Genomic DNA, 14,061 nt, shown 5'->3' on the forward strand with positions numbered 1-14,061 from the left:
ATAAAAGCAGTGGATGCAACGCTATTGTCCGCAAGAAAGGAGACCAAGAAGCTGTCTCCTTTTCTTGTTTTTTAAATAGTTGGCCTTTGCTAAAGGATCACACTTTCCATGTGGGCTTTCTCCAGGGCTCCTAGTATAACAGTGAAAAGTGAAAGTGTTAGTCTGTCAGTCATGTCCAGCTCTTTGTGACTCCTGGACCACCAGGCTCCTCTGTCCATGGGATTTTCCAGGCAAGAACATTGGAATGGGTAGCCATTCTCTTCTCCAGGGGATCTTCCCAAACCCAGGGATCAAACCTGGGTCTCTTGCAGTGCAGGCAGATTCTTTACCATCTGAGCCACCAGGAAGTCCACTCTTGATATAATAAGATGTACTTTAAAAGGAGGCTAAAGGGATTCCTACTGTGGCCAGTGGCACAGAAAGGGAGGCGCTTTATCAATGCCAATAATGTTGTGTCGTGAAAAGAAGGGACCATCTGAGCCCTTCTTGCCAAACAAGCCTGAGAATCAGGACTGAGGTTGACCCAAATGAGCTGTTGCTAGTATAGCTGTTAAACATTTTAGAGCTGAGAAAAAGATTGAGTGATTCACCCAGCCCTTTCATTTGATGGGACCAGAAACTCAGATGCTTAAGAGTTAATACTTATTCAAGATCATGCAGCCAATTAATGTCTAAGCCTAGCCCCAAACCTGACTGTCCACATTCTTGATCAGAAATTGTTTATTCCCTCAGAGTGTTCTCCTCTCAACTCATCTGGGCCCCAAGTTGGTTTCTCTGGGTCCCTTCCTTGTGGGGATAGCAGACTGTCCTGTTTCTTCATCATGGAATTAATAAGAACTACTTTTTAAAAATATGCCTCTAGTGCATATAGATTTCTAACAGTGATCAGAAATGACATATTTAGGCTTGTACAAAGGTGTATGAGTAATTTAGAGCTTTCAATGTTTGACACATGCCCCTAAGGTATAGGTGTTATGTCTGTTGCCCAACCTTTCTGTTTTTTTAAAGTATGTTTAAATATTCATGAGTATCAGGAAATTCATGTTTGTTTTTTGACATAAATTGTTGATCAAGCTGTCATCAAAAAATATCCTTAATGTACAAAGCATGAACTTAACCATGAAGGAATCACGCAATATTTAGAGAGTATATTTGCAGTATATACTCCAATATACTGAAGTTCCAATACTTTGCCCACCTGATGTAAAGCACTGATCATTGGAAAAGACCCTGATGCTGGGAAAGATTGAAGGCGGGAGGAGAAGGGGACGACAGAGGGTGAGATGGTTGGATGGCATCACTGACTCGATGGACATGAGTTTAAGTAAGCTCTGGGAGTTGATGATGGACAGGGAAGCCTGGCGTTCTGCAGTCCATGGGGTCACAAAGAGTCGGACATGACTGAGTGACTGAACTGAACTGATACTTGCAACAAAATAATCTCATGTAGTTGTGTTTTTTTTTTTTTTTAACATGGATGTGCTGCTTTAAAACCATCTTCTTGAATTTTTACAGTTCGAGAAATTGAGGGGAAGGGTAATAATAAGTACACATGAAACTACGCAAAGCCACTTTTGATTGTGGAGTTCAAGGCTGATGAGATTATTGTAAACAGTTGGACCCCACTGTCTTGCAGCTCATGCAAGAATTTTTATAGTACTAGTCATGATTTCCTAGACATGAGTTTCTTTCCCAAGCCTCAAAGTATGACTACTAAGACTTTCTTTGCACATTCTTTGGGGGTATTGTGATGTAGTCACAAAAAGAGAAATGGGAGGGAAGACAAAGAGGAAAAGGTCCCCCAAAACTTCCAAACTGAAATGGTCCTTCTTGATGCAAATTCAGTTGATGAAACAAAGCAGCACTTGAAAGAAGTGATCGCATTAAATGTTAATAGTTTCAGTTTGTTTCCATCTGCAAAAGTGATGTTCTGGTTGATTCTTAGGCTGTGGTACTGATAGCCTGATTTTTAAAAAGTCTCATTGAAAATGTGTAAGGGGAACGTCATTGGTTTATAAATTTGTCTATAATTTTACTTTTCAGAGTTTTGATTTACATATGAAAAATGGATCTAAAAATATTTAAGTGGACCTAAAAATATTTAAATGTCTTTATTTGGTGATGAATATACTATTTAGGCAAGATGATAACATGTATGTTCTTTCAAAGAATTATTATTCTTTGCTTTTTTTGCATAAAATCCCTCAAGTATATTTTATTTGAATGGTAGAATAAACTTTCACCATCAGCATTAAATAGAACCTTGCCTGCTCCCTCTCCCAGCAAGGGAAAAAAAAAATGTAGCCTGTAGATTTTACCTGAAGACACTGGCTTTAATATCCTAAACCCAGAGACAAATTCCATTCACGCCCAGTATTTTTGAAGTGAGGGTATATTTGTTAAACATTTGGAGCTTTCATCATGGTGTTGAGTTGTCCATATTTTCCTTGGGGAAATGCTACCGAGAGTTTAGGTTGAAATTCTGTGTTGTAAATGTTGCCATGGCAAACGCAAGCTGGGCCTTTTCTGTTGGTTCATCTTGGATGAACATGTTTCTAAATTAATCATAAACCAACCTCCTGTGTTTTAAATACCTTCAGAACCACATGAATTTTTTTTTTCTCATGGCTTAAGTAAGGTTTTCAGTTTCTTCACATCGTCACTTGGGAATTTGACCCCTCGTCCACGGGGTGAGTTCCTGCATTGAATCCCCACACCCTTTCCCTCTAGTTCTTCCCTTCCTAGTCACTGAGTCTCTTCCAGTAACAAGGACCACACTCCTCCCCTTAAGCAGACTTCTAATGAGCTGCTTGAAATGTGGAGCGATGGTACAAGCTGGGGCTAGTCACCGCTTAAAAGCAAACACTGACAGATATTTGATGGAAGGAAGCAAGACTAGTCCAGGGATCCTCCAGTTCATTGAAAACAAAAACACAAGCCAATCATCCCAGTGATTGCGATCGGCCCACAATACGTGTGGCTGCACCTGGAGGAAAGGAATGTGTCTTCCTGCACCAGATTCCCTAAGCTCACCGTGCCAGCCCTGGCAGGCATCACCGTGTAGACGGGGCTGAACATGCCCGGGGGGGCCTCTCCTGCTGATGAAAACTGAAGATGGAGGGCGAAGGACGTCGTAGATATTCATAAGCTCTTAAATAATTTTAAGGTAGGCTGTTAGCAAATGCGGTTCTGTCCTTTGCTGCAGTCTGATTGACTCTAGAGTTTCTAAATGTTGGATTCCAAGGGAGAGACAAACCAGCGGAAGCATTTACCCACTGCTTTTTCTGGAATCCAACTTGTATGAGGAACAGTATCTTTTAAAAATCCATTATGGAAGGGAAAAAAAATCATAAAGGTACTAGTTTTGATCTTTATGGTACTTTTTTTCTGGACTGCAAATACCTTTTCTTTCCCTGGCTATAGGTGTTCGGAGGAAAAAAGCATTTTTCGTTTGCATCCATTCATGAGATAAGCAGAAAACCAGGTGTCTGGGCAAAGTAAACAATTAAATATTTAAATATTAACCAAATCCCTTTGAACAGATTGTAGATATAGGAACTTTATTGTTTCATGAAGTGTTAGCTTTCCTTGCTCCGAATCTTGAAAGAAGGTTTGTGCTACCCGATATTTATGGGTGGAGAGCTACGGAGAAAGAGTAATACTTTCCTGAGGAATAGGGGGAAAAAAGGAAAGAAAAGCTGAAGTCATTTTTTTCCTTTGCCTTATTTATCTTTGCCTGTTTTTACGGTAAAAGAACTTTTTGTCTGGTTGATTGCACACAACGGCTGGACTGTCTGTAGATATCTTTTACCTAATTCTTATGAGTAGAGGAGAAGGAAATGGCCACAATAAGGCTCCTTTCATCTGCCATAGTTATTGATGTTTTTGATTCCAGGAACATTCAGGACAGATCCCTTCTCAAAGTGTACAACAAGGATCCTGCCCACGCATTCAACCACACGCCGAAAACTGTGAACGGAGACATGAGGGTGAGTGTTCCTGTTCTATTTTTGCTTTAATTCTATGGGTCGAACGAGCATCCCTCCTCTGGCATGTGGTCCTGGTGTGATCACACTAAAACACCAGATACGGGGGGTTCTTAACTGCTCTTCTTCTTGTCTGATGGCATTGTTTCTTGGTAGAGAAGTCAGATTCCCTCATTATTTGGAGTAAGAGGGTTGAGACGGGGCTTGACACATCCTATTTCATCTCTAAGCATGGAATTTAGTTATATCCTCACTCCAAAGGGGTCCTGAAGATCTTTACGTGAAAGGTAATAAATTACCTTACTCGGAGGATCTCTTGCTATTTTTTCCCTCCATTTAAAGCAAAACTGACATACCAATGACAGCAAAACCTGTACACAAATGCATGTAAAATCTATTAATATCTTTCTGTCAGCTATTCCAAGTCCCAGAATTCTAATTATTGAATAAATTCTTCACTTTCTAATTCAGGACTGTTTGCTGTTACAACTGCAAATAGTGTTAAATATTATCAAATGTTACCTGCATGGTGTTGAGGGCAAAGTACAAAAATCTGCATGTTTTGTGAGCTAAAATTCTCTAGATTTAGAGCATCGTAGAAGATATCCAAATATTCAGAGCATACAGGCATGTTTTGAAGAATAAAGCACAGGGAACCTGAAAAGGCAGATTGTAAAATCGCACTAATGCAAGTCCATTTGAATGGGATTGCATTTCTAACAATAATGCTAATGCTACCTTCTTCTGCAGTAAAAATGAGCAGGAAAAAAAGATGCACTTCTCCAGATGCACCTCCACCTCCCCTCCCCATCCCCCATCCCCAAATTTAGAACATGCCTTGACATTTTCTATCATCCTTTCTAAGGATTAGCACTGGATGCTGGAGTTGAACTAGAAAAAAAAATAATAAATGATTAGGTTTTACTGCCAAAGAAACCCAGGCACTGCCTGTCCTAGAATTCCAGGAGGGTTCTTGAAGGACTCTGCTTCCTGACAGTGAGTATTAGTTGTGTTTTGCTGGTGTACCAAATTATTACATATTCACTGGCTTAAAATGACACAGATTACTGTCTTACAGTTCTAGAAGTCAGAAGTCCAACATAACTTCAGTGAACTAATAAAACTAAGGGATCATTGGCATTCCTTTCCAGAAACTCCCGTTTCTCCCAGCTCCTGGAGGCCAGCCCCATTCCTTGGCTTGCAGCCTTCTTCCTCCGTCTTTAAACACATGCAAGTAGCATCTTTCTGACATGGCTTCCCTCATCACACCTCCAACCCTCTCTCTTCCACTGTTAAGGATACTTGTGATTACACTGGGTCCAGTTCTCCAGAATAATCTCCTTATGTTAGGCTCAGCTGATGGGGCACCTTCGTCCCCTTCCCCGTGTAGTCACAGGTTCTGGAGACTTGGATGGAGATGTCTTTGTTCTGCCCACCACATAGGACCTGTGAGTTGAGGACCAAGAGGTCAGGAGGTGCAATAGAAAGTGCTGGGGGAAATTTCCACGTGGCTCTGGACTGCAAGCTGAGTGATGACATTGTAGGATCGGAGCCTACACACTTTTGGAGAAAGAGGCCTCTTGTGTTCTCCGCGACTGCTTTTTTTATGTCCGAAATGACATGTGACTTGAAGGGGAGGCTGAGCTGCTACTGCAGAAAAACTTGGATTTGGAACTTTATTTTTAGTCAGTTACACTTTCCATGTAAACCAGCTCCACGTGAAGACAGATGGAGTCATGCTCATCACGAAGTATGCGCCGAATACGATGCTTCTCTTTGCTTTTCATGACCTCATTCATCTCTTGCTAAAGCAACATCTTAAGAGTCTTTGCTCCTTGGAGATCCTTATTCTTTGATATGTCTAGCCTTCAGACTAGAGTTTCATAGTGTTCGGAGTTGTGTTTTGGTTACACGGAGCCCACACAGGGGCCCTAGAATTGCCTCTGAAAATCTTGTTTATGGCTGGGGAGGACACCTGTTTTTAACTCTTAAGCAGATGTGGAACCTCCATAAGGACCAGCAGTAAAGCACGGAGAAAATCAAATATTAACCATCTGGACAGAGCCTGCTAGGATTCAGAACTTTGACTCTGGGTTTCAGTGGTGTTTCTCTATTTTTACTTTTAGACGAGACCCTTGTGGTCACTTTCCAAGTTGCCCACAGCCTACTTTAGACAATGCTTTTCTCTGGGAGAGAGTCAAACTGTTCTCCCCAGGGGAGAAGAAACAAATGTTCACCATCCAACCCACAGAAAAAGCATTCAGGTTTCAGTGAAGACAACTTAGAAATGAGACAGAGAGTGTAGTTTTAAAACCAACTCGGCAAAGAAGGGGGTGGACACAGTTCAGCAAGCTGGTTCTCATCCAGCAGACTCAAAAAAATTCTGTACAGAAAAATTTTCAGTTTTCTCTTTTGTGTCAAAATGGATTTTTAAAATGTATAGTCTCATGGAATAATTATCTGATTGGCAAATATAAAAACATTCTTTCGTTTGTCAATATTATAATTTGGTGAGTCATAAACTGGTATTAATGAAAAACCATTTTTAAAAATTAACACTTAAAAAAATTCTTATATTTCTGGAATAAACCACACTTGATCACACTCACAAAACAAAACCTGACTTGGTGTCATGTCTGCACTTTGCAACTTGGCCCCTATTCATGAATCCAGGAGCTAAAAGACCTAGAATCCCTTTAGCGTCACCTTTTGGCTCTGGGGGTCGGAATTCTTTCTCCTTCCTGATGAAGGTGGATGCCTTGCCTTCAAAGGGAAGGAAGCTTTGTTGAGCCCTGCCAGCAACACAGCTGCGTAAGCCCACTGCCCGTGGCAAAGGAGAGAAATCCAGGACAGAGCAAGGATCAACAGCTCTAGCCTAAACGGAGGGGAGGAATTCGGTGATAACTGCTCACCTGAGTCGGCTAACGCAGTCCCGCACGTGAGGTTGTTGGTCCCTCCGCCAGTCTCCCCGCAGCCTGAGCTAGTCCTCAGCTGCCCACTTGTTACCAGTATGCATGCGTGACTCGGAAAACATTGGTGGGACCAAGGTCATGCACCTCAGAGCCTATGTGGAATAGATGCTTAGTGGAAAAGACATGTGCTGTATTTTTCATTGAGCATCTAGGCGAGCATGTTTAAAATGGATTTATCTTTTTAATTGAGGTATAGTTGACATACAATATTGTGTGAATTTCAGGTGTACAGAAAGTGATTCAGTTATTCTTTCAGATTGTGTTCCATTGTAGGCTATCATAAGATATTGAATATGGGGCTTCCCTGGTGGCTTAGACGGTAAAGAGCCTGCCTGCATTGTGGGAGACCTGGGTTCGATCCCTGGGTCGGGAAGATCCCCTGGAGAAGGAAATGGCAACCCACTTCACTATTCTTGCCTAGAAAAATCCCATGGACAGAGGAGTCTGATGGACTATAGTCCATGGGTCACAAAGAGTTGGACATGACTGAGCGACTAACAACAAAAATCTCATTATATCAGAAAAAAAAATATATTGAATGTAGTTCTCTGTGCTATACGGCATAAATCCTTATTGAATATCTATTTTATGTATAACAGTTTGTATCTATTAATCCCACACTCTTAATTTGTCCCTCTCTCTCTCTCCCCTTGGTAACCATATGTTTTTTGTTTTTCCTATGTCTGTGAGTCTGTTTCTGTTTTGTATATAGATTCACTTGTGCTATTTTTAGATTCCACGTATCAGTGATATCATATGATATTTGTCTTTCTCTTGACTTCACTAAGTATAATATTCTCTAGGTCCATCCATGTTGCTACAAATGAGAATATTTCATTCTTTTCATGGATGAGTAGTATTTCATGGGTGTGTGTATATATATATATATTTATGTGTATATATACACACATATATACGTGCTTATACATGTTGTGTGCTGAGTCACTTCAGTCGTGTCCAACTCTTTGTGACCCTGTGGACCATAGACTGCCAGGCTCTTCGGTCCTTGGGATTCTCTAGGCAACAATACTGGAGTGGATTGCTATGCCCTCCTCCAGGGGATCTTCCCGACCCAGGAATCAAACCCACATCTCTTACATCTCCTGCATTGGCAGGTGGGTTTTTTGTTGTTTTTTTTTTACCACTAATGCCACCTGAAAACCCCTTCATCTTCTTAACCCAGTCATGTATTAATGGGCACTTAGGTTGCAAACACCCTCTTCCAACAACACAAGAGACAACTCTACACATGGACATCACCAGATGGTCAATACCGAGATCAGATTGATTATATTTTTTGCAGCCTCAGATGGAGAGGCTCTATACAGTCAGCAAAAACAAGACTAGGAGCTGACTGTGACTCAGATCATGAACTCCTTATTGCCAAATTCAGACTTAAATTGAAGAAAGTAGGGAAAACCACTAGACCATTCAGGTATGACCTAAATCAAATCCCTTATGATTATACAGTGGAAGTGACAAATAGATTCAAGGGATTAGATCTGATAGACAGAGTGCCTGAAGAACTATGGACGGAGGTTCATGACATTGTACAGGAGGCAGTGATGAAGAACTTCCCCAAGAAAAAGAAATGCAAAAAGGCAAAATGATTGTCTCATGAGACCTTACAAATAGCTGAGAAAAGAAGAGAAGCTAAAGGTAAAGGAGAAAAGGAAAGGTATACCCATTTGAATGCAGAGTTCTAAAGAATAGCCAGGAGAGATAAGAAAGACTTCCTCAGCGATCAATGCAAAGAAATAGAGGAAAACAATGGAGTGGGAAAGACTATCGATCTCTTCAAGAAAATTAGAGATACCAAGGGAACATTTCATGGAAAGATGAGCACAATAAAGGACAGAAATGGTATGGACCTAACAGAAGCAGAAGATATTAAGACGAGGTGGCAAGAACATACAGAAGAGCTATACAAAAAAAGATCATGACCCACATAACCACGATAGTGTGATCACTCACCTAGAGCCAGACATCCTGGAGTGCGAAGTCAAGTGGGCCTTAGGAAGCATCACTACAAATAAAGCTAGTGGAGGTGATGGAATTCCAGTTAAGCTATTTCAAATCCTAAAAGATAATGCTGTGAAAGTGCTGCATTCAATATGCCAGCAAATCTGGAAAATTTGGCAGTGGCCACAGGACTGGAAAAGGTCAGTTTTCATTCCAGTCCCAAAGAAGGGCAGTGCCAAAGAATGTTCAAACTGCTGCACAATTGCAGTCATGTCACATGCTAGCAAAGTAATGCTTAAAATTCTCAAAGCCAGGCTTCAACAGTACATGAACCGAGAACTTCCAGATGTTCAAGCTGGTTTAGAAAAGGCAGAGGATCCAGAGATCAAATTGCCAACTTCCGCTGGATCATTGAAAAAGCAAGAAAGTTCCAGAAAAACATCTACTTTTGCTTTACTGACTATGCCAAAGCCTTTGACTGTGTGGATCACAACAAACTGGAAAATTCTTCAAGAGATGGGAATACCAGACCACCTGACCTGCCTCTTGAGAAATCTATATGCAGGTCAAGAAATAACAGTTAGAACTGGACATGGAACAACAGACTGGTTCCAAATCAGGAAAGGAGTACGTCAAGGCTGTATATTGTCACCCTGCTGGCTTAACTTATATGCAGAGTACATCATGAGAAATGTTGGGCTAGATGAAGCACAAGCTGGAATCAAGATTGCCGGGAGAAATATCAATAACCTCAGATATACAGATGACACCACCCTTATGGCAGAAAGAGAAGAAGAACTAAAGAGCCTCTTGATGAAACTGAAGGAAGAGAGTGAAAAAGTTGGCTTAAAACTCAACATTCAGAAAACTAAGATCATGGCATCTGGTCCCATCGCTTCATGGCAAATAGATGGGGAAACAATGGAAACAGTGAGAGACTTTATTTTTTGGGGGCTCCAAAATCACTGCAGATGGTGACTGCAGCCATGAAATTAAAAGATGCTTACTCCTTGAAAGAAAAGCTATGACCAACCTAGACATAATATTAAAAAGCAGAGACACTACTTTGCCAAAAAAGGTCCGTCTAGTCAAAGCTGTGGTTTTTTTCAGTAGTCGTGTATAGATGTGAGAGTCGGACCATAAAGAGAGCTGAGCACCGAAGAATTGATGCTTTTGAACTGTGTTGTTGGAGAAGAATCTTGAGATTCCCTTAGACTGCAAGGAGATTCAGGTAGTCCATCCTAAAGGAAATCAGTCCTGAATATTCATTGGAAGGACTGATGCTGAAGCTGAAACTCCAATACTTTGGCCACCTGATGCAAAGAACCAGCTCGTTGGAAAAGACCCTGATGCTGGGAAAGATTGAAGGTGGGAGGAGAAGGGAACGACAGAGGATGAGATGGTTGGATGGCATCACCGATTCAATGGACATGAGTTTGAGTAGGCTCTGGGAGTTGGTGATGGACAGGGAAGCTTGGCGTGCTACAATCCATGAGGTTGCAAAGATTCGGACACAACAGCAACTGAACTGAACTGAATTAGGTTGCTTCCATGTCTTGGCTATTTTAAATAGTGCTGCTGTGAACAATGGGATGCGTGTATCTTTTCAATGTAAAGTTTTCTTTTCTTCCAGAACTGAGCATTTTTGAAGCTAATCTACCCAGGGAGACTTGTGGTTCTCTGCTCAAACTGAGCATCTCCTGATTCTTTACACATGGGTGCAAATCACCCTGCTCTAAATGAATTGCCTGGCGTTTGTTTCATCACTTTAGATAGTAGCTTTGATAATTCAGTTCCCAAGGGGCTGAGCTCATCACATGGAATGGACCCTTTTGCTAAAATTATATATGTACTCATGAGTTTGTAATTCACACATGTACAATTCAGAAGATGAGATATTCCATTCCATGACTCAGAGGGTACCAGGGACTTCCCATTCACTGAATGGGTTTTTTTTGCAGTTTTCAGGCTTTTCCACTTTCTTCTTATTCGTGTATTTATTGGCTGTATTGGTCTTAGTTGTGGCGTGTGGGGTCTAGTTCCCTGACCAGGGCTCTAAGCCCGGCCCCCTGAGTTGGGTGTGAGGGGTCCTAGCCTCTGGACTACAGGGAAGCCCCTTTTCCACCTTCATGTGTGCTTTGAGATTACTTCCCGAGGTTCTTTGCTGCAATCAGTCAGTTCTCTGCTTTCTCTATGTCCTCAATTTTTACTTGCTTGTTGGACAGTTTCCATATTTGCATAGAGAACACATCCCCCAGTATTGGCTCTGCATCTTAAATAACTTTCAAATGCCAAAATCAGTCACTGCCCCCAGACCTCTTCTGTCTGAGCCCTGCATTTGACAGTGATGGGCGGACTCCTTAGAAACCTTGGTTTCCATTACACTGCCATCTCTGAATCCCTTGCATGCATGCAGACACACCCCAGCCTTCTTCACTAACTTCTTTTTTCTCTCGTCCTCTACATGGTCTGCAGGGCCTTTAGCCAGGCTTTACGAGTGTGTGTATGTGTGTGTGTGTGTGTTTTAATTTGCTCTTTTTCTTTCATCTGTACCTTTCCACTTGTCATTTTTGTGTTACTACTGATTTAACCATTAGGTCAGTGTAGATGACCCTTGAAACTCTGTCCCTAGTTCTGCCATTTCTGTAGAGTGTAAGACCAATGTTCAGCTTCCAAGCAGTTGTCTTAATATGGATATTCTTCCAATGTTTCTGGTGTATCCTGTCAAAGAAGAAAACATAAATCCTGATCTTTCTTTCCACCACAAACGTTTTTCTGCTTGTTTTCCTGTGTTTGTGAATGAAGGCGTGACTGCTGATGGTGTGTCTATGAGTGCAGTGCCTGTGTATTTAAATGAGAGGGAGAGAAAAGATTTTGAAAGTTGAGTTATCAGTGACATAACTTCTGTTTTTCAAATCATCCCACCAGTCCTCAGAACCTATCCATCTCACTCTGCAGGCCTCTTACACACCACCCTGCTTCCCTGGCCTGCATCGTGACTCTCACAGTAGCTAACGTTTTTGTGCCTTTGACGAAGCATGTTCATGGATAAATTCATTTAAATCCTCAAGACACCATTTTGAGGCAGGTATTGGTACAAGCCCTTGTATTTATAGCTCAGAAAACAGTTCTTAAGTCTGTCGAAGACATTTGCCCCAGGCCGCACAGCGAGAGAGTACAGAGTTGAGATCTGAATCCGGGCAGCTTGGCTGCAGACCCCAGGCTCTTAGCAGCGCTGCTGTGATGCTGTCGTGACAGCATGCTTTATTTTTCTCTCAGTTGGTAATGCAACCGCTTTTAACCAGTCTCCCCAACTCTTATTCCAACCTAGCAGCTATTTCCCAAGTCACCTCCCGACTTCCCATTGTGCAAAATACTAGCACAGGCTGGCATTTCCTTGACAGTCTGGTGGTTACAACTCCATGCTTCCATTGCAGGAGTCACAGTTTCGATCTCTGGTCAGGGAACTAAGACCCTACAAGCGGCATTGCACAGCCAAAAAAAAAAAGGGAATAGCAGAGGCTATCATCGTATCACCTCCATCCCAACTGAGCCACCTCAGTTCCTGCTCCGAGTCTCTGCAATGCGCTCTCCCTCCCTCCATGATGTCCTGCGAAATCCAGCCACCCACCATACTACAGGACAATAGCCCAGTTCCTTTGACAAGTATGATAAAAGGGTGGGCGGAGGCACTCTTCCACTCTTCAGATCTCTTCTGTCCGCTAACAACCCAAAAGCCATGTGTGCACCACGTTTGGATCCTGACTGGGACAAACCAAATGTAAAAGACATCTTTGAAACTGTTTGGGAAGTTTGAACATGTGTTAGGAATCAGATGATATTAACGGATAACCGGTAATTCTGTTGGGTATAATAATGACTCAGTGGTTATGTTTTTAAAAATGAGACCCACTGAAGTATTTTACAGGCTAAAATGGTACAGCTGCTGGGGTTTGCTTTAAAATGCTCTGGCAAAACAAACCCCAAAAGTGGAAATTGATGAAACAAAACTGGTAAAATGTTGAAAAATGTCAGAGCTGGATGCTATGAGTTCATTATGTTATTTTCTCTACTTAGTTTTATGGTTGGTGGAAATATCCATAATAAAATGTTAAAAACAAAACTTGCTTTTAGAGGATGAATAAAAGACTGCCTATTCTGTGAAGCCTTCTCTGTCAGATTTAATATTTCCTTTTAGGGGGGCATGTTGTACATTCTCCTGGTGTTTTAGTCATTTAGATGCTTGTGCATCGCATCCCATCCCATAAGAATATAAGTTCTCCAGAGGCACACGCCCGTTCATGTTCCTTTTGTAGGCCTCCGAAAGCCAGTCTTAGTGTCTCATCTGCTGCAAGTGTAAGCGCTTGTTAAGCCGATGTGTTGAGTACTATAATGATGGTGCTACAAACGGTGTATTATTCATCTTCTGTCATTAATGAGAACCCACTGTATAAATATCTCTCTGTTCTCATCACCAGAAATAGTTGTGCTTCTCCTGGTTTATTTTTATCATATGGACACTTTGAATCTTGTAAGTGATCATTTTCCCTCTGTGTTGCTACTCTAAGGCTTAGAATTAAATTTGTGGCCCACCCACAGCCAGCGTACAGGCATTCACGGTGTGTGTGTTGGTTGGTGTGCGCTGGCTTTGTGCCTGGCCTCTATTTTTAATTTTCCAGCTTTCATCTTCTTTCTGTCATACATTCCAATTTGACTTTTGGGGAGGGGAGCAAAATTGTAGTGATTTGAGTAGACTCTTAATTTCCTTGTGAAATCAGTCATGGTATATAAGTAGTATTCATTCTGTTCCATTGTGTTTCTCAATATGAGACCATTCTGCATCCACATAGAACGCAATGTGTTAAATACTTTACATGTTATTTAAATGAGTCAACAACTCTTCACACTGACTCAGTTTTTATAGATGATAAGATTGAGGCGTGACGTCTTTCCCAGGCCCAAACAGCTGGTATATGTCAAACATAGGATTTCAACCCGGTTATGACTCTACTTAGCCCACAGCATCCCTTCCTTGACATTTCCCTTCAGGTTTTGCAAGTTTTGAAATGATGCTGTTAACAAGATTTTAAAACAGGTGAAATATCTTTTAAAAATATTTGTTTCACTTCTTGATTCTCTTG

The 14,061-nt window shown here is 41.5% G+C and overlaps 1 protein-coding gene across 17 annotated transcripts in view; it reads left to right on the forward strand.

The window, feature by feature from the left end:
• Positions 1–14,061, forward strand: part of KIAA1217 (KIAA1217 ortholog) — a 521,587-nt gene that overhangs the window by 398,144 nt on the left and 109,382 nt on the right. For all 17 annotated transcript variants that reach the window (XM_070472065.1, XM_020882320.2, XM_020882318.2 and 14 more), the window contains one exon: positions 3,896–3,989. In XM_070472065.1, coding sequence (XP_070328166.1) covers positions 3,896–3,989 — 94 coding nt within the window. The remainder of the gene's footprint in view (positions 1–3,895; positions 3,990–14,061) is intronic.

The sequence above is a fragment of the Odocoileus virginianus genome, chromosome 9 (assembly GCF_023699985.2).
Source record: "Odocoileus virginianus isolate 20LAN1187 ecotype Illinois chromosome 9, Ovbor_1.2, whole genome shotgun sequence".
Taxonomy (NCBI): Eukaryota; Metazoa; Chordata; class Mammalia; order Artiodactyla; family Cervidae; genus Odocoileus; species Odocoileus virginianus.